Source organism: Entelurus aequoreus, linkage group LG19, assembly GCF_033978785.1.
Source record: "Entelurus aequoreus isolate RoL-2023_Sb linkage group LG19, RoL_Eaeq_v1.1, whole genome shotgun sequence".
Classification (NCBI taxonomy): Eukaryota; Metazoa; Chordata; class Actinopteri; order Syngnathiformes; family Syngnathidae; genus Entelurus; species Entelurus aequoreus.
Window position 1 is genome coordinate 25,615,696 of NC_084749.1, and position 23,420 is coordinate 25,639,115.

The 23,420-nt window shown below is 38.1% G+C and overlaps 1 protein-coding gene across 13 annotated transcripts in view; it reads left to right on the forward strand.

Moving 5' to 3' along the window:
* Positions 1-23,420, forward strand: part of LOC133635227 (leucine-rich repeat-containing protein 7-like) — a 149,722-nt gene that overhangs the window by 35,106 nt on the left and 91,196 nt on the right. For 9 of the 13 annotated variants that reach the window (XM_062028155.1, XM_062028156.1, XM_062028158.1 and 6 more), the window contains exons 2-10: positions 2,552-2,669; positions 4,331-4,409; positions 4,782-4,871; positions 7,670-7,726; positions 19,392-19,455; positions 19,832-19,906; positions 20,006-20,150; positions 21,569-21,641; positions 21,801-21,818. In XM_062028155.1, coding sequence (XP_061884139.1) covers positions 2,552-2,669; positions 4,331-4,409; positions 4,782-4,871; positions 7,670-7,726; positions 19,392-19,455; positions 19,832-19,906; positions 20,006-20,150; positions 21,569-21,641; positions 21,801-21,818 — 719 coding nt within the window. The remainder of the gene's footprint in view (positions 1-2,551; positions 2,670-4,330; positions 4,410-4,781; positions 4,872-7,669; positions 7,727-19,391; positions 19,456-19,831; positions 19,907-20,005; positions 20,151-21,568; positions 21,642-21,800; positions 21,819-23,420) is intronic. The other 4 variants (XM_062028152.1, XM_062028162.1, XM_062028163.1 and 1 more) reach the window with 1 other exon arrangement.

Here is a 23,420-nt window from a genome sequence, read left to right on the forward strand (position 1 = left end):
ATATTCTTTTAGTAAGAAAGGGTGTCAATTCCTGGATTAAATTGCAGGTGTGCACACATGTTTTAGAAGGAAAGCTACAAATATAATGAATGCGTAGTAGTTGCTGATATGTTCCACAACTTTGAGTTTGACTTTGTGACATAACAACTCTAGTCTCGGTTTTTAGCTTCTTACTCTGTCCCGTTCCTTACTCATATTTATACCCTTCAGAATAAATGAATTGAAGACTAACTTCTTAGCTCGGTAGTTTGTGTAGGTGAGTGTATTTTTCTGAGACCCTTATTTTGTTAGTGCAGGCTGACACGGTGCAGTGTGCAGGGCTTTTTATTGTGGAGGCCTGAACTTTGTGGTTGGTCTTTCTAGCTCTGGACGGTTGTTATGTTGTGTTGTGTTGGAGAAACAAGGCTAAGGTCAAATAAAAATTGACGCTCTAGTTTGGGACTGCCGTCCTTTCTTTATACTGAGCTTTCCCCACTTTAGCAGTCATCTTACAAAACCCTTGGTTGCCGTGCGTGCCAATCAAGTTACACATGTCGCAGTGAGGATGCATATACTGACGTCTATATTTTTTTAATTTATACCTTTGAGAAAATTGTTAAATACTCATCCTCACCCGGGAAATTGTAGAATCCGAAGTGCTGACTGTAATTTTTTCTCCTTTATGCGTTAAAAATAGTCAACATCCAAAGCTAGTTCGCTGACTTTAGCAGCCTGCTGGACATGGAACAAAACACCATGGAGGCCTGATAAATATTATGCGCAGCAAAATGGCTTGAAAAACTTAGTTTTTAAAATTCAATTGTTGAAAATGTTGAATTGATTTAGAATCATGACGAATAACAATCGTGATTCGGATGTGAATCTTTTTTTTAGGTTGGGTGGGCACCCCTAATAGACATTGCTCATGCAACAGAATATCTCCTTTGGCTTTACCTGACCAAACAATACAAATGATCAATATATTATTTGGACAAAGACTTGGCAAACAAAAGGCTAATGTTGGTGTCTTTTTATTTTTAATCTGAGCAACAGTTCTCAGTCACAATGGAGATGACATTATTATTATTAACTTGATCAAATATCGATCCATCCATCCATTGTCTACCGCTTGTCCCTTTTGGGGTTGCGGGGGGTGCTGGAGGCAGGGGTACACCCTGGACAAGTCGCCACCTCATTGCAGGGCCAACACAGATAGACAGACAATATTCACACTCACATTCACACACTAGGGTCAATTTAGTGTTGCCAATCAACCTATATCCCTAGGTGCATGTCTTTGGAGGTGGGAAGAACCCACGCAGTCACGGGGAGAACATGCAAACTCCACACAGAAAGACCCCGAGCCCGGGGATCGAACCCAGGACCTTCGTATTGTGAGGCACATGCACTAATCCCAGTCTACCGTGCTGCCCTTGATCAAATATTGCCATTCTAATTTTCATTGTTCTTAGTTAGGTATGCCATTGCCTACCTCTTCAAAAATAATGTTTTACGGTGCTTGACAATGTAATGCAGTCTGCTGAAAATGATGGAAAGTGCCAATCTACATAGCAACTGTGGTCAAAGTTGGAATTACCACAAAACGCTTTTTAAGATATGCAACACTCTACTACCGTCTGCGGCTAAAGTGGCTAGTGCACCCCCAATTAGTCACATTTTAATGCGTCAGGTAAACCACGACCAATGGGGCCATATGAATCTCCTTCTTGTTGTATGCCTTGTTTTCGCCAGTGAAGAAAAGTCAGTAGAAAATAGTTTGTTTTCAGCCAAGTAAGAGCCGTGCAGCAGAAAAGAGGCATACAACAATACAGTAGTACTTTGGTTTTGTCGCATTATTAATACACTGCTTGAGTCTGAGCGTGTCCGACTCCGTAACATGTCTTTATGCTAGCGTGCTAGTAACTCTTACCTGGAATTCATTTTTCTCCAGCTCTGTCATCCTTATCTGTACTAATATGTCATCACTGGCTGACTCTGTAGTTATTTGCCAACTAACACGGTAACAAGTCAAACGTTGCAAGTGCCAGAACTGCAATGAAGAAGGTAAAAAAAACAAAAACGTCTTGAATTCAAGAAAGAAGTCGCAGCAAAACACAAAGGTGGCGTACTTCTATTTCCTTCGCCACTCACCATGTTTGCCAACTGTCTTGAGTATAAGTAAAAGTGATGTTAAATGTTCATTTATCCATTTAAATTGTGATTTATATATATTCTGCATTGTTTTCTGCATGTATAGTTAATATATTTAAAATCTGTTTCGCTTTATTATTTTTGACTGTCTGGAACAGATTGATTTGATTTACATGAATTCTTATGGGATTAATGAATTCTGTTTTACTGCGATTTTTAAGCAGATCCTTTGGAACGGATTAATATTGAAAATAAACGTACCACTGCATATCAATCTTCTGTGACACCTTTTGGATGACTTAGTTTTACATCTGTTTGAAAAGAAGTAGAATTGGGACAGAAAGGACAAAAAATGACAAATGTTTGTAAGATGTTTTTTTAAATGACAACCTTTTCATTTATTTGCTTTGTGTTTCCATAGCAACTATTCAACTGCCAGGCCTTGAAGAAGCTGAGCATGCCTGATAACGATTTGTCCAACTTGCCAACCACCATTGCCGGCCTGGTTAACCTCAAAGAGCTTGACATCAGTAAAAATGGTAAAAAAAAATTACCACTAGAGTGGATAATGAAAACTGACATTCAAATTGAAATGAACTTCATAATGCAAAACTAGCTCATTCAAAATTAGCTCAAAAAGCTAGCATTTTAATGTTAGCATGCTAGCACGCTGACGTAAAAATGCATACAGTTAGCTAGCATGCTGACGTAAAAATGCATACAGTTAGCATGTTTCAAATACCAAGTTATATGAGTGTAAGGTGTATGGCTGTGGAATTAGACAAAAAAGCGTACAATTTGAAAAAAAAAAGTTAGCACTTTGATGTTAGCACGCTAACAGTTAACATGTGTCACTTTCCAAGTTACATTACGTTTACCCCAGAGTCATATAACTTGGTACGTGACACTTGTAAATTGTTAGCATGTAAACTTTAGCATGTTAACATTAAACTGCTAACTTTTGTTGCTAAATTTACTCTCTTTCTCTAATTCCCCAGGCATAGATCTTAGAGTGATATAACTTTGTAGGTGACACACGCTAACTATTAACAGGCTCACGTTAGCTTGCTAGCATTAGTATGCTAACTTTTTTAGCTACTTTTGCAACCGTTTAGCCCAGAGTCATATAACTTGGTATGTGACACTTGTTATCTGTATGCATTAACGTTAGCATATCTGTCCCAATGCTAGCATGCTAACTGGCTTGAATTAATGTCCGTAGTATTTCTGTCATTGCCGTGGTGATCGCCAATTAGGTGTCCTCAAAAAACGTTATCGCATTTACTCTGCTGTACATATCTAGTTGCAGGCACAGACCGATGTCAGAGTGACGCCGTGCAATAACTGAGTTCAGTATGAACTAAAATGCAGTCTGAAGAAAACATTAAAAATCATCTATGAAAAGTTATCAGTATCCACACCATTGCAACTGATGGTTTTAAACTTGTTAATTAAGGATATTTAGTCAAATTTTGCTGCACACAATACTAATCTTCTTAACGTTAATTGTTATGTTGTTATGTTATGGTATGTTATACTATGTTTGCTTTGTTATGGTTATGTTGGTTTTGGTCATGTTGGATTTTATTATGTTATGTTGGCTTGGGTTAGTTTTTAACTCCCCAAATGCAATAAAATAAAATAAATGCCACACAATACATTTATGGCTCAATCTGGCTGCCTAACATTATCTGTAATCAAGAACCAGAGACTGTTTAAATATTTTCATTTTCATTTGATTGATGTTTGAGTTCGTTCCATTCTTCAAAAGAATACCATAGCACTTCATCAAATATCTTAATTCAAAAGTGCTGAAAAGTGGGACAGGTTGTGATATTTTGGTAACCAATGATATAAAATCACCAATAAAAACTGAACCGACTTGTAAGTCTTAAAACTGGGCTTTTGTTACAAAAGTTAATTACACATTGCAACCCCGAATAGACCGGGGGCAAAAAAAGACATACTTATTTCTTACTTGATCTTTAAAGATTATGATTATCTCTACTGCAATTACAATTTCATTCAGATGACAAAGTCTCCAGCGCAATGCAATTAAACCTCACAATGACGGTAACAATCACATTCTAGGGTTGATTAAAGCTACTTATATTGTCTTGGAATTGTGCACAACAAAACACAAACATATGTGACTCATGCATATAATGAAATGTTTCTTCCCTCATACTTTTTCTAACAGGTATTCAAGAGTTTCCAGATAATATCAAATGCTGTAAAGGCCTGTCAGTGGTCGAGGCCAGTGTCAACCCTATCACCAAGTAAGACATATTGTAACGAGCATTTGACTGGCATTGTGCAGTCTTCACTGTTCAATCTTCACAAGCATGTTGTTAAAACCCGCTAAACTAACTTCAGATATGCAAAAAGCCAAATTAACTTTGAGAGAGAAAAAAAAAAGAACTGTGGCCACTGTGCCAAACTTTGATAAGCCTCGGTTTAGCTTATTATTAACAGTAAGCTTCAATGTACAGCATCTCTTATGCACATCTCTGGGTTACGATAAAATGAGAGTAGAGTATCTTCACACGTGTAGTTTCCTGTTTCTGATATATTAAAAAGGACAATTAAAGTCATGTTGTTCTCATTTCTCCTTTCTACTACCATATATGCTTACTGTTTTTGCCTTCCAGGCTCCCAGATGGTTTTACACAACTCCTGAATCTGACTCAACTCTTTTTAAACGATGCCTTCCTGGAGTATTTGCCCGCAAATTTTGGCAGGTAATATCATGTATTTTATCATAAGTGTTTCTTGAACGAACCTTTATTGGAACAAGTGTTTCATGCACCAGAGGGTGTGTTTCTACCTTCCCAGTCTTCCTGGTAAAGTTTACTAGAGAGGAGGCTTCGCCAGGTAGTCAAACCTCATATTTTAGGAGGAACAGTGTGTTTTTTTTGTCCTGGTACCAGAAGTGTGGACCCTCTTTATACACTCGGTAGAGTCCCTGAGGGTGCATGGAATTTTGCCCAACCGCTCTAAATGTGTTTTGTGTACATGGAAAAGGCATTTGATCGTGTCCCTCACAAAATCCTGTTGGGAATTCTCAGGGAGGATGAGGTATTGGACTGGGGAAATAATTTTGGGCGTCCAATACCTGTTTGACCAGTGTCAGAGCTTTGTCTGTTTCCTGTGAGGGTTGGAGTCATTTGTCAACAGGTCTGTTCATCACTTATATGAACAGAATCCAGGGATTTAAGTTAAAGATAAAAGTTAAAGTCCCAACGATAGTCACTCACACACTAAGTGTGGTGAAATTATCCTCTGCATTTGACCCATCCCCATCTTCACCCCTGGGAGTTGAGGGGAGTAGTGAGCAGCAGCGGTGGCCGCGCTCGTGAATCATTTGGTGATTTAACACCCAATTCCAACCCTCGATGCTAAGTGCCAAGCAGGGAGGCAATGGGTCCCATTTTTATAGTGTTTGGTATGACTCGGCCGAGGTTTGAACTCACGACCTTCCGGTCTCAGGGCGGACACTCTAACCACAAGGCCACTGAGCAGGTGGACAGGGATCCAGTTTTGCGGCTGCAAGATTGGATCTCTGTTTTTTGCAGATGATGTGGTCCTGTTGTCTCCATCGGGCCATGATATTTAGTTCTACGAGTGTGAAGCAACTGGGATGAGAATCAGCACCTCCAAGTCCATGGTTGGGGATGAGATCTTGTGTCAAGTGGAGGAGTTCAAGTACCTCGGGATCTTGTTCACGAGTAGGGGAACATTTGATCGTGAGATTGTGAGATGCCCGTCATGGTGAATTTGCTGGTCGATTTGAGTTCCTACCCTCACCGGTGGTCATGAGATTTGGATAGTGACCGAAAAGACAAGATTGCAGGTATAGTGCAAGCGGCCGGAATGACTTTCCTCTGCAGGGTGGCGGGGCTCTTTCTTAGAGATAGAACGAGAAGCTCTGTCATTCGGCAGGAATCCAAAGTAAATTCGCTGCTCCTCCACATTGAGAGGAGCCGAATAAGGTGGCTCAGGCATATGGTCAGGATGCCCCTCAGACGCCTCCCTGGAGAGATGTTAGGGTACGTCCAACCGGTTGGAGGCCTAGGACACATCGGAGAGACTGTGTCCCCTGGGAGGAGCTCGACAAAGTAACCAGGGAAAGGGAAGTCTGCGCTTCTCTGCTTAGGCTGCTGCCCCCGCGACCCGACCTCAGATTAGCGGATGATAGATGGATGAATAAATGGACGGATGAATGATTGATATTTCAAACAATGCAACAAAACAGAACACCCATGTTTATAAGCTCTAATATTTACTGCATAAACTTGTCTTTGGCTCAAGTATTGTTTCAAGTTTATTCATAATTCTTGCAAAGTAAATACACCAGGATTTGGTCAACTCTACTGCTCACAAACTAATCGAGTGATTCCCAGTTAATATGCCTTTGTTGTGCAAACTAGGCAGATTTTAAAAGAAATGGCCAAGGTAGAAATGAGAGATCATATCAGTACAGTGTAGTGTTTTATGGGATTTGAAAATATAATAGTTGTTCAAAGCATGGATTTTGATTTTGAATTGACATTGTTGGGGTGCAAAATAGAGATTGGTCTAAGACAGTATTCAGCAATAACATGTGACGGCATGGCTCGGGTGGTAGAGCGGCCATGCCAGCAATTTGAGGGTTCCAGGTTCTATCCCCAGCTGCCACATCCTAGTCATGTCTGTTTTGTCCTTGGGCAAGACACTTCACCCCTGCTCCTGATGGGTCGTGGTTAGGCATCTTCACCCCTGCTCCTGATGGGTCGTGGTTAGGGCCTTGCATGGCAGCTCCCGCCATATGTGTCTGAATGGGTGAATGTGGAAATAGTGTCAAAGTTCTTTGAGTACCATGAAGGTAGAAAAGCGCCATACAAGTATACCGGTAACCCCAATGTGTAACATGTGCATTCAGTCCTTGGTAATTTCTAAAATATCCATCCATCCATCTATTTTCACCGCTTGTCCCTTTCGGGGTGGCGGGGGGGTGCTGGAGCCTATCTCAGCTGCATTCGGGTGGAAGGCGGGGTACACCCTGGACAAATCGCCACCTCATTGCAGGGCCAACACAGATAGACAACATTCACACTCACAATCACACACTAGGGCCAATTTAGTGTTGCCAATCAACCTATCCCCAGGTGCATGTTTTTGGAGGTGGGAGGAAGCCGGAGTACCCGGAGGGAACACACGCAATCACGGGGAGAACATGCAAACTCCACACAGAAAGATCCAGAGCCCGGGATTGAACTCAGGACCTTTGTATTGTGAAACACATGCACTAACCCCTGTTCCACCGTGCTGCCAATTTCTAAAATATCTATGTAACCTAATAGGTGTCATTTTGGATGGACTTTCAGTAAAGACAAGTGAGCTTTGTAATTCTTAATGTGGATATTGTATATCCAATGTTGTTATGCTGCACGTTGTCTAAAAACTGCTATATGTGCTTAGGTTATCAAGGCAAGACCTTATTTGACTGCAGTACAGTTTGAATGAGATAACCATTGTTTTAATGTTTGCATTTGTTCAGACTCTCCAAACTTCGGATCCTGGAGCTGAGAGAGAACCACCTGAAAACCATGCCAAAGTAAGACAGTGTATTTATTACTTTGACTTTGTGTTTACACCTGCAGCCTGACTTTGATTTGAGTCTTTAAGCTCCACAGATTGTAATAATGCTCCACATGGGTTTACTGTCCCGCGGGTGTGTGGATTAAAGATACATTTATACCTGACATGTGTTCTTGAATGCTAATGAAGTCATTTTTAACCGTACCATTTTTAAAAGCTTGTGATGCTTAAAGTGGTGCTATTTCTTTTTCCATACATCAGCTGTGACTACAATCTTAGTGTTTCACTCCTTGAAAAACATTTTACATGTCTGTTATACTCTGAAAAAAAACAAAAAAACAAATTGCCATGTCCGTTCGTGTTTGTTTTCTTCGTCTGTTTCTTTCAAACAGACCGCAAGAGAGTTCACTCTTTGCTTCGGTCTAAGCACCTGGGATCGTTTTTTTCTTCTGTCGTGAAATGAAATAAACTCTCTTGTCAGTCATCCACTCTCTTTGTCTCTGTGGGTGTAGGCGGGGCCGCTAACATACAGAGAAGTTGAGCATCGTAACGTAAACGTGAGGTAAAAGTGCTTGAAATGATCAGGATAACCCCCTAACATCTAGTCACGTGTTCCTTATCTAATTTCGGACATTTCATGAAAGTTTCATCAAAATCTGCCAATAACTTTTTGAGTTATCTTGTTAACTAACCAGCTAACTGACTAACTAACTAACAGACACACCACAGCAAATAAATAGTAAATGGGTTATACTTGTATATCGCTTTTCTACAAACCCCGTTTCCATATGAGTTGGGAAGTTGTGTTATATGTAAATATAAACGGAATACAATGATTTGCAAATCCTTTTCAACCCATATTCAATTAAATGCACTACAAAGACAAGATATTTGATGTTCAAACTCATAAACTTTTTTTTTTTTTTCAAATAATAATTAACTTAGAATTTCATGGCTGCAACACGTGCCAAAGTTGTTGGGAAAGGGCATGTTCACCACTGTGTTACATGGCCTTTCCTTTTAACAACACTCAGTAAACATTTGGGAACTGAGGAGACACATTTTTTAAGCTTCTCAGGTGGAATTCTTTCCCATTCTTGCTTGCTGTACAGCTTAAGTTGTTCAACAGTCCGGGGGTCTCCATTGTGGTATTTTAGGCTTCATAATGCGCCACACATTTTCAATGGGAGACAGGTCTGGACTACAGGCAGGCCAGTCTAGTACCCACACTCTTTTACTATGAAGCCACGTTGATGTAACACGTGGCTTGGCATTGTCTTGCTGAAATAAGCAGGGGCGTCCATGGTAACGTTGCTTGGATGGCAACATATGTTGCTCCAAAACCTGTATGTACCTTTCAGCATTAATGGTGCCTCCACAGATGTATAAGTTACCCATGTCTTGGGCACTAATACACCCCCATACCATCACAGATGCTGGCTTTTCAACTTTACGCCTATAACAATCCGGATGGTTCTTTTCCTCTTTGGTCCGGAGGACACGACGTCCACAGTTTCCAAAAACAATTTGAAATGTGGACTCGTCAGACCACAGAACACTGTTCCACTTTGTTCAGTCCATCTTAGATAAGCTCAGGCCCAGCGAAGCCGACGGCGTTTCTGGGTGTTGTTGATAAACGGTTTGCGCCTTGCGACCAACTGTAGTTACTGACAGTGGGTTTCTGAAGTGTTCCTGTGCCCATGTGGTGATATCCTTTACACACTGATGTCTCTTGTTGATGCAGTACAGCCTGAGGGATCAAAGGTCACGGGCTTAGCTGCTTACGTGCAGTGATTTCTCCAGATTCTCTGAACCCTTTGATGATATTACGGACCGTAGATGGTGAAATCCCTAAATTCCTTGCAATAGCTGGTTGAGAAAGGTTTTTCTTAAACTCTTCAACAATTTGCTCACGCATTTTTTGACAAAGTGGTGACCCTCGCCCCATCCTTGTTTGTGAATGACTACTTTTATACCCAATCATGGCACCCACCTGTTCCCAATTTGCCTGTTCACCTGTGGGATGTTCCAAATAAGTGTTTGATGAGCATTCCTCAACTTTATCAGTATTTATTGCCACTTTTCCCAACTTCTTTGTCACATGTTGCTGGCATCAAATTCTAAAGTTAATAATTATTTGCAAAAAAAAAAGTTTTATCAGTTTAAACATCAAATATGTTGTCTTTGTAGCATATTCAACTGAATATGGGTTGAAAATGATTTGCAAATCATTGTATTCCGTTTATATTTACATCTAACACAATTTCCCAACTCATATGGAAACGGGGTTTGTACCTTCAGGTACTCAAAGCGCTTTGACACTATTTCCACATTCACCCATTCACACACACCTTCACACACCCTTTCACACATTGATGGCGGTAGCTGCCATGCAATGCCCTAACCACGACCCATCAGGAGCAAGGATGAAGTGTCTTGCTCAAGGACACAACGAACGTGACTTGGTTGGTAGAAGCTGGGGATCGAACCAGGAACCCTCAGGTTGCTGGCACGGCCACTCTCCCAACTGTGCCACGCCGTCCCCAAATACATAACCTTTTGGCTGTTAAATGAGCTTGTAAGTACACAGAAGACATGAAGGACATATAAAATACAGTAATAATAAAAACAGTAGACCAAAATAATTATATAAAATAGTAGTACAAAGAGGAAAAAATCCTTACTTTTTTCCCTGCTTTTGTCTTGCACACTGATATGGCATTGCAAGTGAGATACAGGCTTATTGGGGGAAGCAAGTTTCAATAATGAGACCTTGGTGGCTGCTTAGTTACTATCCATTTCATAGTAGAATATCTTTTCCCATGTTTATTCTGAATGATGGTTGCGGTGTTTGAGCGACTTGATATGCATCCTAAATTGATTGCTCCACTTCTTCACTAAGTGTTTTACAATGTTTAATTTCACTTCACTTTTTACTTTGACTTTCCTTTTTTTACACAGTGCCACCAGAAATGTCTGTCTCAAGCTTGGAAGACATAACACAGATTGAAGTTAAAAAATCAAGAACAAAAGCGACAGGATCATTTTTAATTTCTTATTATAGTCAGGACTGTCAGAAACAACGAGTTAACTCATGTGATTAGTTACAAAAAAATGATTGCATTAATCATGTATTTACGCATATTATTCATGCAATTTATTTTGATCTCACATGCTCCTTTGGCATAACCATGGATAGTTACCTAAAAGTTGGTGCAGGTTGCTCAAAGTAAGGGAATGCATAGGTCAGTTCAAAGATGAGTGAGGAGAATGATTGGTGCTTCAAATTAAATCCTGTTGGGATTTTAGCTAAAACTGTTACCAAATTTTGAGCAAACAAATGACATGCATTCAAGTAACACATTTTAAAATGTTTCTGAATGACATTCTGACAATAACATTTAATTTATGTACAAATATCAATATCTTTTTTTAGTTAATTTGAATAATGCAAGCAAGTAATTGTGATTATTCAAATTCAGAAGTGTGAGTAATCTGAATTTAACAATTCGACAACACTAAATATAATATGTATTCTACATGATACATGTGCATATGTATTCTTCCACCACGCTCATGAAACCAATTCTCCTTTTTTTATACAGTATTAATAGTTTATGGGGGTGCATTTGTAAACATGAAACGTCGTAAAAGGGAACGTCGTAAATAAAAAAGAGCACCACTTGTTTACCAAAAGGTGTGAGTAAAACCTAACCGTGGCAGCAAAATTAACGAGGCAGCAAAAAGTGCTGGAGCCATCAGACAGCACTCTCGGTCACTGGGGTTTGTAGCGGTATGATCACGTCTTCCTGCTGCTGGGTTTAAGAATGCCACTGTTTGCCAATATGGCTGTGTCTCGTTGCTCTGTCCAGGTTATTTGGAGGGGAAACAATAAGCACTGTGTTGAGTTGAGTTGAGTTTGAGTTTATTTCGAACATGCAAGCATACAACATGATACATCACAATTTCCTGTTTCTTTTGTCAACATGTTCGAAAAGGAGTAGGAAGAAGCAGAGTTTATTTAATCCTACCCCTTTTCTTTTACATAACAGTTGCTAAAACTTTTGTTCATTTCCTGTTCTCAATTTATTCACAATACACTCCATAAGTAATCACAATAAAAATGTATAAATAAATAAATAATACTTACATTTCATATAGTGAGATGAGTAAGATTATTTTGAAAATGAATGGATGGATGAAATAAATTCAGAATGTTTATCATGGTTCTTCTTCTTTGTACTTTGTAAACACTTTAAATTTGAAGAGTTTCTTCAAGTGTATTATATTAGTACATTGTTTGATTGCTTTGCTTAATCCATTCCATAATTTAATTCCACATACTGAAGGTCTTAAGTGTTGTACGTGCATATAAATGTTATAAATTAAATTTTTCACTAAGATTATATTTCTCCTCTTTTTTTGAGAATAATTGTTGTATATTCTTGGGTAGCAGGTTATAGTTTGCTTTGTGTATAATTTTAGCTGTTTGCAAATTCACTATGTCATGGAATTTTAATATTTTTGATTCAATAAATAAGGGGTTTGTGTGTTCTCTATATCCAACATTATGTATTATTCTAACTGATCTTTTTTGTAACACGGTTAATGAATGAAGTGTATTTTTGTAGTTATTTCCCCATATTTCTATACAATAACTCAGATATGGTAACACTAGTGAGCAGTAGAGAATATGAAGTGATTTTTGGTCTAGAACTTGTTTTGCTTTATTCATTATTGACGTGTTTCTCGTTACTTTATGTTGTATATTTTTTACATGAGATTTCCAGTTCAATTTATCATCAATCATTGTACCTAAAAATTTGGTTTCATTTACTCTTTCAATTTCTATTCCGTCTATTTGTATTTGTGTTTGACTTTCTCTTCTACTGTTACCAAATAGCATTATTTTAGATTTACTGAGATTCAAAGATAGTCTGTTTTTGTCAAACCATCTTTTTAATTTGTTAATTTCTTCTGTTATTATTTGTATTATCTTCTGTGTATTCTCTCCTGAACAAAACGCTGTTGTATCATTCGCAAATAATACTAACTTTAAATATTTTGTAACTTTACAAATTTAATTTATATAGAGATTGAATAATTTAGGTCCTAGTATTGATCCCTGAGGTACACCACAGGATATATTTAGCGTTGTAGATGTGTGTTTGCCTAGCTTCACGTATTGTTTCCTGTTCGTTAAATAACTCCTTATCCAGTTTAAAGGCCTACTGAAACCCACTACTACCGACCACGCAGTCTGATAGTTTATATATCAATGATGAAATCTTAACATTATAACACATGCCAATACGGCCGGGTTAACTTATAAAGTGACATTTTAAATTTGCCGCTAAACTTCCGGTTCGAAACGCCTCTGAGGATGACGTATGCGCGTGACGTAGCCCGACGAACACGGGTATGCCTTCCACATTGAAGCCGATATGAAAAAGCTCTGTTTTCATTTCATAATTCCACAGTATTCTGGACATCTGTGTTCGTGAATCTGTTTCAATCATGTTCATTGCATTATGGAGAAGGAAGCCAAGCAAGCAAAGAAGAAAGTTGTCGGTGCGAAATGGACGTATTTTTCGAACGTAGTCAGCCACAACAGTACACAGCCGGCGCTTCTTTGTTTACATTCCCGAAAGATGCAGTCAAGATGGAAGAACTCGGATAACAGAGACTCTAACCAGGAGGACTTTTGATTTGGATACACAGACGCCTGTAGAGAACTGGGACAACACAGACTCTTACCAGGATTACTTTGATTTGGATGACAAAGACGCAGACGTGCTACTGTGAGTATGCAGCTTTGGCTTTTTTTTGCGTATGTACGTAACTTTTTTAAAATATATAAGCTTTATGAACCTTGGGTTAGGTGAACGGTCTTTTGGGCTGAGTGATTGTGTGTGTTGATCATGTGTTTGAATTGTATTGGCGTGTTCTATGGAGCTAGGAGCTAGCAGAGGAGCTAGGAGCTAGCATAACACGTACCGTACCGTAAGTGCGCGTCACGTACGTAACTTTTTAAAAATATATAAGCTTTATGAACCTTGGGTTAGGTGAACGGTCTTTTGGGCTGAGTGATTGTGTGTGTTGATCGGGTGTTTGAATTGTATTGGCGTGTTCTATGGAGCTAGGAGCTAGCAGAGGAGCTAGGAGCTAGCATAACAAACACGCAGGTGTTATTATGCAGGATTAATTTGTGGCATATTAAATATAAGCCTGGTTGTGTTGTGGCTAATAGAGTATATATATGTCTTGTGTTTATTTACTGTTGTAGTCATTCCCAGCTGAATATCAGGTACCGTGAGTATGCAGCCTTGGCTGCTAAACATTCGATAACTTGACCGTATGTGCGCGTCACGTACGTAACTTTTTAAAAATATATAAGCTTTATGAACCTTGGGTTAGGTAAACGGTCTTTTGGGCTGAGTGATTGTGTGTGTTGATCAGGTGTTTGAATTGTATTGGCGTGTTCTATGGAGCTAGGAGCTAGCAGAGGAGCTAGGAGCTAGCATAACAAACACGCAGGTGTTTTTATGCAGGATTAATTTGTGGCATATTAAATATAAGCCTGGTTGTGTTGTGGCTAATAGAGTATATATATGTCTTGTGTTTATTTACTGTTGTAGTCATTCCCAGCTGAATATCAGGTCACCCCCGGCTCTCACAGCATCTTCCCTATCTGAATAGCTTCAACTCCCCACTAGTCCTTCACTTGCACTTTACTCATCCACAAATCTTTCATCCTCGCTCAAATTAATGGGGAAATTGTCGCTTTCTCGGTCCGAATCTCTCTCACTTCATGCGGCCATCATTGTAAACAATAGGGAACTTTGCGTATATGTTCAACTGACTACGTCACGCTACTTCCGGTAGGTGCAAGCCTTTTTTTTATCAGATACCAAAAGTTGCAATCTTTATCGTCGTTGTTCTATACTAAATCCTTTCAGCAAAAATATGGCAATATCGCGAAATGATCAAGTATGACACATAGAATAGATCTGCTATCCCCGTTTAAATAAAAAAAATTCATTTCAGTAGGCCTTTAAGACCAACCCTCTGATGCCATATCGTTCTAGTTTTTTGATTAAAATATTGTGATTAATTGTGTCAAATGCTTTAGTTAGATCCATAAAAACTGCTGCCGCACATTTTTTACTATCTATAGCATTGGTAATTTCTTCTGCAATTTCAATTAAATCCGTCGAAGTTGAAACATTAGCTCTGTATCCATATTGGTTCTCATCGAGTATTCTATTTTTCTTTGTGAATTTCTCTAATCTGTTATTGAACAGTTTTTCGATGATTTTAGAAAATTGTGGAAGTAAAGAAACAGGACTATAATTTGTAAATTGGTGTTTGTCTCCAGTCTTATAAATTAGTGCAACTTTAGCTATTTTAATTTTGTTTGGGAATTTACCTGTTTGAAATGATAGGTTACTAATATACATTAATGGTCCTGAGATCTCTTCAATAACCTTTTTTATCGTTTCCATATCAATTCCATTACAATGAGTTGAAGTCTTAGATTTGCATTTTTTCACGATTATAACTATTTCCTCCTGTGTCACATTACTGGGGAACATGGAGTTGGGATTTTGCTCTATGGTATCATTATAGTCCTCAATTGAAACTGGGTCTGGAATCCTTTCTTTCAATTTTGGTCCAATATTTACAAAGTAATTATTGAAGCTTTCAACTACTTCCTTTATGTTGTCATTATTTTTGTTTCCGTCTAAGAAGTATTGAGGGTAATCCCTCTTAGTGCCATTTTTAATAATGCTATTGAGGATGCCCCATGTTGCTCTCATATTGTTTTTGTTCCTGTCTAATAGACTGTAGTATTATTTTCTACATGTTCATATGTTAGTTAGCTTGTGTTTATACTTTTTGTACTTATTTTCTGCCTCTGTAGTTCTTTGTGCTATACATTTTCTATATAGTGTATTTTTCTTCTTACAAGCATTTTTTAATCCTTTTGTCATCCATGGTTGATTATTCTTTCTCTGCTTCTAATGAGTTGTTTCCATGGACAATGTTTGTCATAAAGTATTATGAACTTGTTTAAGAAATGTTCATATGCTACCTCTTTTTCATTGTATACATTGTCCCAATTTTGCTTTTCTAGCTCAATTTTGAAAGCAATCATCCTCTTCTCTGTGCAAAGTCTTCGAAATGTTCTTTTTGTCTTTCATGTTCTTTTTGTAGTTTCCATCATATATTGTGAAAACTGTCAGATGATCACTAACGTCGGTTATAAGTAGACCACTTGTAGTATTATTATCAAAATCATTGGTAAAAATATTATCAATAAGCGTGGCACAGTGTCCTGTGATTCTGCTTGGCTTTGTGATTTTAGGATATAAACTGATGCTGTACATTGTATCAATGAAGTCATCAATAGACTTTTGCTTGTTAGGGTTCAATAAGTCAATATTAAAGTCACCACATACGAAAATTATTTTTTTACCATTGTCCATGTAATTTGCCTTGATCCATTCTTCAAATGTTTCTATACTTGACTTAGGCGATCTATATATACAACTGATGAATATGTTTTTGCTTTTTTCCTGACATATTTCAATGGTTATACATTCTAAGATATTATCTATAGCAAATGACATGTTTTTTACCACTTTGTAGTTCAGGTTCTTCATCACGTACACAGCTACTCCTCCTCCATTTTTGTTGGTTCTGTTGATGTAGTTTAGTTCATATTCTTCCATATCAAAATCTATTCCTTTTTTATCATCAATCCATGTTTCTGTGACAGCGATCACTTTGAAAGGTTCGTTGATGTGTTCCAAAAAGTTCTTAAAGTTGTTGTAGTTTGCATACAAGCTTCTGCTATTAAAATTAATAATTGACAATTTGTTATCACATTTAATGTTGCTATTATATTGATCATCTGTATAATAAAAACAATTATTACTGATGTGGGAGAAAAAATGTGTATCTGGATCTATATCATTTTCCAAATCCTGGTTTTTGTGATCTTTGTTACAGAAGTTTTTTAGTTCCATATTTTCTTGTTCCACAATCTTTGCTGTTGTTTCAATAATCTCTATAAGTGTAGGTCAGGGATGTCCAAAGTGCGGCCCGGGGGCCATTTGCGGCCCCTAGCTAATTGTTCACTGGCCCGCCACACATTCTGGAAATACTATTGTAAAAATAAAAAAGAACATTAAAAAAAGTGGAAGAGGTGAAATCTAACGAGAAAAAGTTGCAATGTTGACACAAAAGCTTCCATGCAGGCTGTTTTTTTTTTCTTTTGTCTTTCTTCATTTTTCTTTTTTTGCCATTGCTCAAAAAATAATAATAATGACAAAAAATCCATGTTATAATGAATTATTTTCAGGGCTCCAATTACTTCAAATATTTCACTTTAAAATGTTTTATGTGGTAAATATTGCATATATTGTGTAGTAGCCATATAAAAACATCAAAGTTTTCTTTGACAAAAGCGCATAAAACAAACAAAATAATAGTTCCAGCATAAAATCGACAGATATACCTGAAGTTGATCTCGTAACTTAAGTGTTGAAAGTAAAAGAAAAACCTAATAAGAATGTATCACTTTATGAGTGGGGCACCTTTTAGATCCCAAATATATTTATTGATTTTTTATTTATCTTTTCACTGTGATTACTCAAAAATATGAAATAATTCAAATCAATGGTGTCCTGCATTATTGATCTTTTGGGGCTCTAATTTCTAAATACTGCATATTTCAGTTTTACTATAAAAAAAACTAAGTTGTTTTTGACAGAAAAGCCATAAAACATTTTTTTTAACTTGTATTACTTTATATCAACTTGAAGTTCCATCCATCCATTTTCTACCGCTTGTCCCGTTCGGGGTCGCGGGGGGTGCTGGAGCCCATCTCAGCTGCAACCGGGCGGAAGGCGGGGTACACCCCGGACAAGTCGCCACCTCATCGCAGCAACTTGAAGTTGATATAGAGATTTACTGTGAGCGTTAAATAATTTAAAAAAAATAATAATCTGACTTGTTTTTAAAATTTTAATGACTGAGACCCTTTATGGTCTCTGGGACCCCTAAAGGTAAAATAAATAAAAAATGCATATATTTTGTTATGGTTTGAAAATGAAAAATAACAAAATGGCCCCCACACATGCTTTAATTTTTCTGTGTGCGGCCCTCGGTGGAAAAAGTTTGGACACCCCTGGTGTAGGTGGATGCACTCCTGAACCTAGGTCTTCTTGTTTAGTCGTCCCTTGGACCATAGTAGTGTTGATGTTGAATTTAGGTGTTTGTTTTCTGTCAGAGTCCATTATCATCGTTGTTGTGGAATCTGTGTAAACTTTAAAATTTCTCCAGGTCCTTGATGTCATGGACAACAAGTACTCTTGCTCTGGACTTCCATTCAGCGTGATGTAGATTTTACAGTTGGCGCTTCAAGTTCCCTGGATTTTTCCATGCTTTCTCAAGTCGCGTGCTTTCTTGGCGATTCCAGCATTACATTTTGTGAGATGCTCATTCATGTACACATTTGTTCCCTTCAGCTTTTTTCCCTGTCTCAGCAATGCTATTTTAAATTTTCTGTTTACGAGTTTCACGAGGACGACTGGAGTGGCATTGTTGTTTCTTCCGTTCAGTGGGATGCATGTTTTGATGGTATTAATGTCGATTTCAATTTCCTTTGATTGCAGAGAGCTGACCACTTGTTGTTCTGCTGAGACAATATCCATTTAATCTGGTTTACCTCCATTATTCACAGCTTTCGCGTAGGATTTTGGTTTAATTTGGTGGCCTGTCACGATAATATCATTCATTCGTTTATCCTGATTTATTCGATCAATGATATTCCACAGCATGTTGTTGTCTTCTTGAAGGGAACCAATACAAAGTAAAATGCAGGAAACAGAAAATATGTAACGTAACAAGCTAACCCCAAGTTATAAAGCAAAATGTAAAAAATGGCATATTCCGTATTTTGCGGACTATAAGCCATCACTTTTTTCCCAAGCTTTGAACCCTGCGGTTTATACAAAGGTGCGATTAATCTATGGATTTTTCTTGCATATCACTAAATAATGGAATAGATTAAGGAAAGAAATCACAGAGTACAAAAATGTTCCACTTTAGGAAACTGTTCAGATTAAGTGTTTACAAAGTACAAAGAAGACGAATCCTGATAAACAACTTGAACCTTATCAAAAAAGGAGAAAATCTTATCTATCTCATAAAGGATGAATAAAGACATCAATGACATTTCTGTTTTGTTTAATCAGCCATTTTACTGCCGCGTTACAGGCACCGTTTGGAAACAATTAAGGTATGTAAATAAACATTTACCAAATCTTTCTACGTAAATATCTCATTTTAAAATCTGCGGCTTATAGTCCGGTGCGGCTAATATATGAATTGTTTTTTTGTTTTTTTTCTAAAATGTAGTGGGCGCGGCTAATATACCAGAGTGGCTTATAGTGCAGAACATATGGTATCTTTAAACTCAAATGTCTTCAAATCACACCATCCTAAGTGTCAGATTGGGATAACATACACATCATTAAAACACACATTTTAAAGTCTACTTCTGTCATTGCCAAGATTTCTTAATAATTCTGTATTTGAATTTAACCATTGGAAACCTTGTAGACATTCACAATGTGTTGTCATAATCAGTGTTTTGCATTGTCCCATTTCAGGTCCATCCATCGACTGACACAGTTGGAGAGGTTGGATCTGGGAAGCAATGAATTCTCTGAAGTGGTGAGAATGTTTGTTTTTGTTATGTTAGCGCGGTATCGTCATCTGATAAGAGGAAGAAGTCAGTACAATCCATTTCAGGGGAAGCCTTCTCGGCGGTTTCACGTTTCAAAAGTCATTGTGCCGTATCATGAATCCTATGGTGACCTCATCTCATTAAGGAGCGAGGCAAGCGTTCAGCTGGACCATGAAATGGGACACAGTGCTTTGAGGGAGCTGAGGGAGAGAATGCTGGATGGAAGCTGACAGGATGTTATATCAGGGTCAGACAGGAAGTGGTCTGCATGGCAGCAAGAGTCTGGCTCGATAATATACGTTCTACAGACTCAGACTCACTGGAGTAAATGTTGCTGACTTCTGTGTTCCATTTGCATACCAGCCAGAGGTGTTGGAGCAGATCCACAACCTCAAGGAGCTGTGGATGGATAACAACTCTCTACAGTCAATACCGGGGGTAATCACACCTTCACACCTCGCACTCAAAGATGATTTCTTCGCAGTTATACATCTTATCTGTCAATTTACTGCCTCCATTATTTCTCTTACTCTGCAGTCATTAGGGAAACTTCGCCAGCTGCGCTACTTAGACCTAGCTAAGAATCGTATTGAGAATTTGGACACAGATGTTTCAGGCTGTGAGGCCTTGGAGGATCTTTTGCTATCCTCCAACATGCTTCAGCACCTCCCTGACTCTATAGGTAGGTCCTCAAATGCACACATCTTTGTAACACACAGTACTTTTATAGGTACCTACCGAATTCAGTCTGTACTACGGGTACCGATTCTCGTCAAATCAATAGGTGCCATATTTTGGTTGCTCATGACCTCACGTCCGGTTGAAGACTTGGCACCAGCTCAAACACTTAGTGGGCAAACATGCATTTTTAAAGCAAACTGTCATTTTCAACAAAGCAATCATGTTGTCCACTTCAATGCGCTAGCTGGATGCTAATTTACAGTACATTGGCAATGTACATTGGTGTACCGTATTTTTCGGACTAAGGGGTGCATTTAAAATCCTTAAATTTTACCTAAAATATTGACAGTGCGCTTCATAACCCGGTGTGCTTAATGTACGTGTTAATTCTGGTTGTGCTAACTGACATTGAACCAATTTTATGTGGTACATCGTGCAATGATAAGATTACCAGTAGATGGCAGTCGCACATAAGAGATACGTGTGGACTCCAGGTTGACGCCTGTTCAATAAATGACGCTAGCACATACACCGGTAAGCAAGCAACACCAAACTTTGATGTTTCATTGAGAATATAAAACATTACACGTTACACCTCGTCTCTTTTCCTTCGAGGAAAGATCGATCATCATAATTCCGTGCTAAGAGAGCACAGCTTGTAGGTTCAATGTGCACAACTGAATCGCTTAGTTGCTCAGACAGTAATGTGTTTATAGAAGTTTAGATTGGGGTATGTTGTTTTTAATGGGGAAAGACGTATGTGTCTGGTTTTCATGTTAGCATTTAAGCTAGCGAGCTGGCACCAGTGAGTTCGCCGTGGCCCGTGAATTTATAAAAGTGCAGTTATCGGTTTTTGGATCATTTTAATTTAAAAGGGTGATACTAACCGTCGGGGGTATTGTCGCCGCCATCATTATTACTGTTTATCCTTACATACTTACAATATTGTCTTGTTTCCCGGTGAAAATTCTAAACACCGTCTCTTCGTAGTTGTAGCTCTGATCCCTGCGGTGATTTACCCCCGCCCCTCTCCTGTATGCTATTGTGATTGGATAGATTCCTAACTTGTCCCACCAATCTAAAGACAGAATTAAATATGATTGGATTTCGTCCCTGTCAATTATTTTCATCTCATTTTTATTTGTCGACTACAGTAAACTGTCAATTAATTTCATTATTGTTTTCGTCAACGTGCATTTGTTTTGACTCGTTATCGTCTTATTTTAGTCTGGCGAAAATAGGTCATTGACGATAACTAAGACGAAAATGTTTAGTCAACAAAATTAACAATGATATGTACATGTTTATTAATGAATAATTAAAACTAACAATCAGCAAATAAATAAATTGAAAAAATGTTTTTGGTCTAAACAAATTTAGTTTGCGTGTACTTATGTATATATTCTCAATGTTTACCAGGAATGTTAAAGAAGCTGACAACACTAAAGGTGGATGACAACCAGCTGACCTCACTACCAGGCACAATCGGGAGGTAAGAACCCTCCACTTACATGCAAGTCATTAAGGCTAATTAAAATTACATAGATATGAGTTGTTCTTTCCTTGTGTACTACTCTTTCTGTGTGTCATTGTGCTGGCTGATCATTTGGGGGGATTCTGTGTGTTGCTTGCTGCGTTGCTGTGGCATTAGCGCGAAGCCCAAGCAAGGGTGAGTAACATTAGCACATGAGTTTGTGGCCGCAGGGGTGCGTTCAGAGACAAAGAGCTGTTCAGCTTTGTAACAGACACAAACACGCTGTGAGAAAACATCTTTCAGGCGTCGAGAGTTCATGCAAACTCAACTTTATTTTTGGTTTCAATGCACAAATGTTTCCATGTTATGTGTTCATTGTTTGGCCTTCTATTCTAAATTGTAATACTATTGTAAAAGATGTCAAAGAATGTCAATAGTATGTTTACATTTTTATTCACCATCACAGTTTAGGAAAACAATGTGTGAGAATGAACGTGGAAACATTTTAATTTAAATCTGATACATTTTTGCATCATTACATACCTCAATGGAGAAAACAAATACAACACAGAAGCTCAATGCAGCACTGGTATTGTTTTGGGCATTTTTAAATAATGTACTGATACAATTAGGCATATTCTTTTTCACTGTTCCCAGTCTTTTGTTTCTGAACGATCTGAAAAACAATTCTATCTTTCTGAACGAATCCCTGGCTTTAGCTTCAATAAATAAACTTGTACATGCATTATGTCCCCTCTGATGATACCATACACACTTTAACATGACCCTTGATTACTCCTTTTAGTAACGAGAGTGACTCCTTCAAAGTCCTTGCATTCCTGTAAATATTCTCATGCTAATTATCTCTCTTTTCCTTACGAATCTACTCTTTTTTAGGTGCTGACATCCATATTTACATGACTGTGTACGTATGAAGTGTGTCAGTAAAGTTCCAGGACCAGAGTCACTAAAATCCAAACTATAAGTGTTTCCCTTCAAAATAATCCAGTTGCATTTTGTCAGCCTTCATCCTCATCACAGCCATCTTGATTGCCATGTCTTCGAAACTTGAGCTTTGGAAAAATAAATACAATTCACACAAAGGGAGGTTGCTTGGCCCGTAACTGTCGAATGCTCACAATTGTCGCCTCTTTTCGCCCATTGAATGAAAGCAAACACTGCAGGATCTCTTTGTTGATGTGCTGGTTGATTCTGTGAATGACAAGAACACCAGTCCTGGAACTTTTCTGACACACTTATTATATTAGGGATGTAAATCTGACTAACTCACTATTTGGTTCTGATTCTTGGGGTAATGATTCAATTGAGATTACATTTTTTCATTCAAACCAATTGACTTAATAACATTTTTTGATATAAAACATGAAATAAAACCTAATCAAAAACACAAGAGCTACTCTTGGCTGCTGACGTACATGCGCAGCAAGTAAGCGCAACAATAGCCTAATTGAAACACTTCCTTGTGGTCTAGATAATACATGGATATGCTTTGGTGTAAACTCTGCACAAATTTCGCTCCTCAGTCACTTCTATAACCCGTTTTTTGAGTCTGTCTAAGAGATGTTTGATTCTGGAGCCAGTTCCAGATGGCAAATGAAACCACATCCCACCCTTTCCTAAAGTATCAAAATATATTTTATTGAAAATGTAAACTGCTTAAATATATATCTTGAAGTCGTCAGCATAATTTTTTTTCCAGACACGGTTGAAAATAAACTTCATTAACATTATATAGATTCACCCGGTCACACAATTAGGTGGTAAACCTGCCCACTC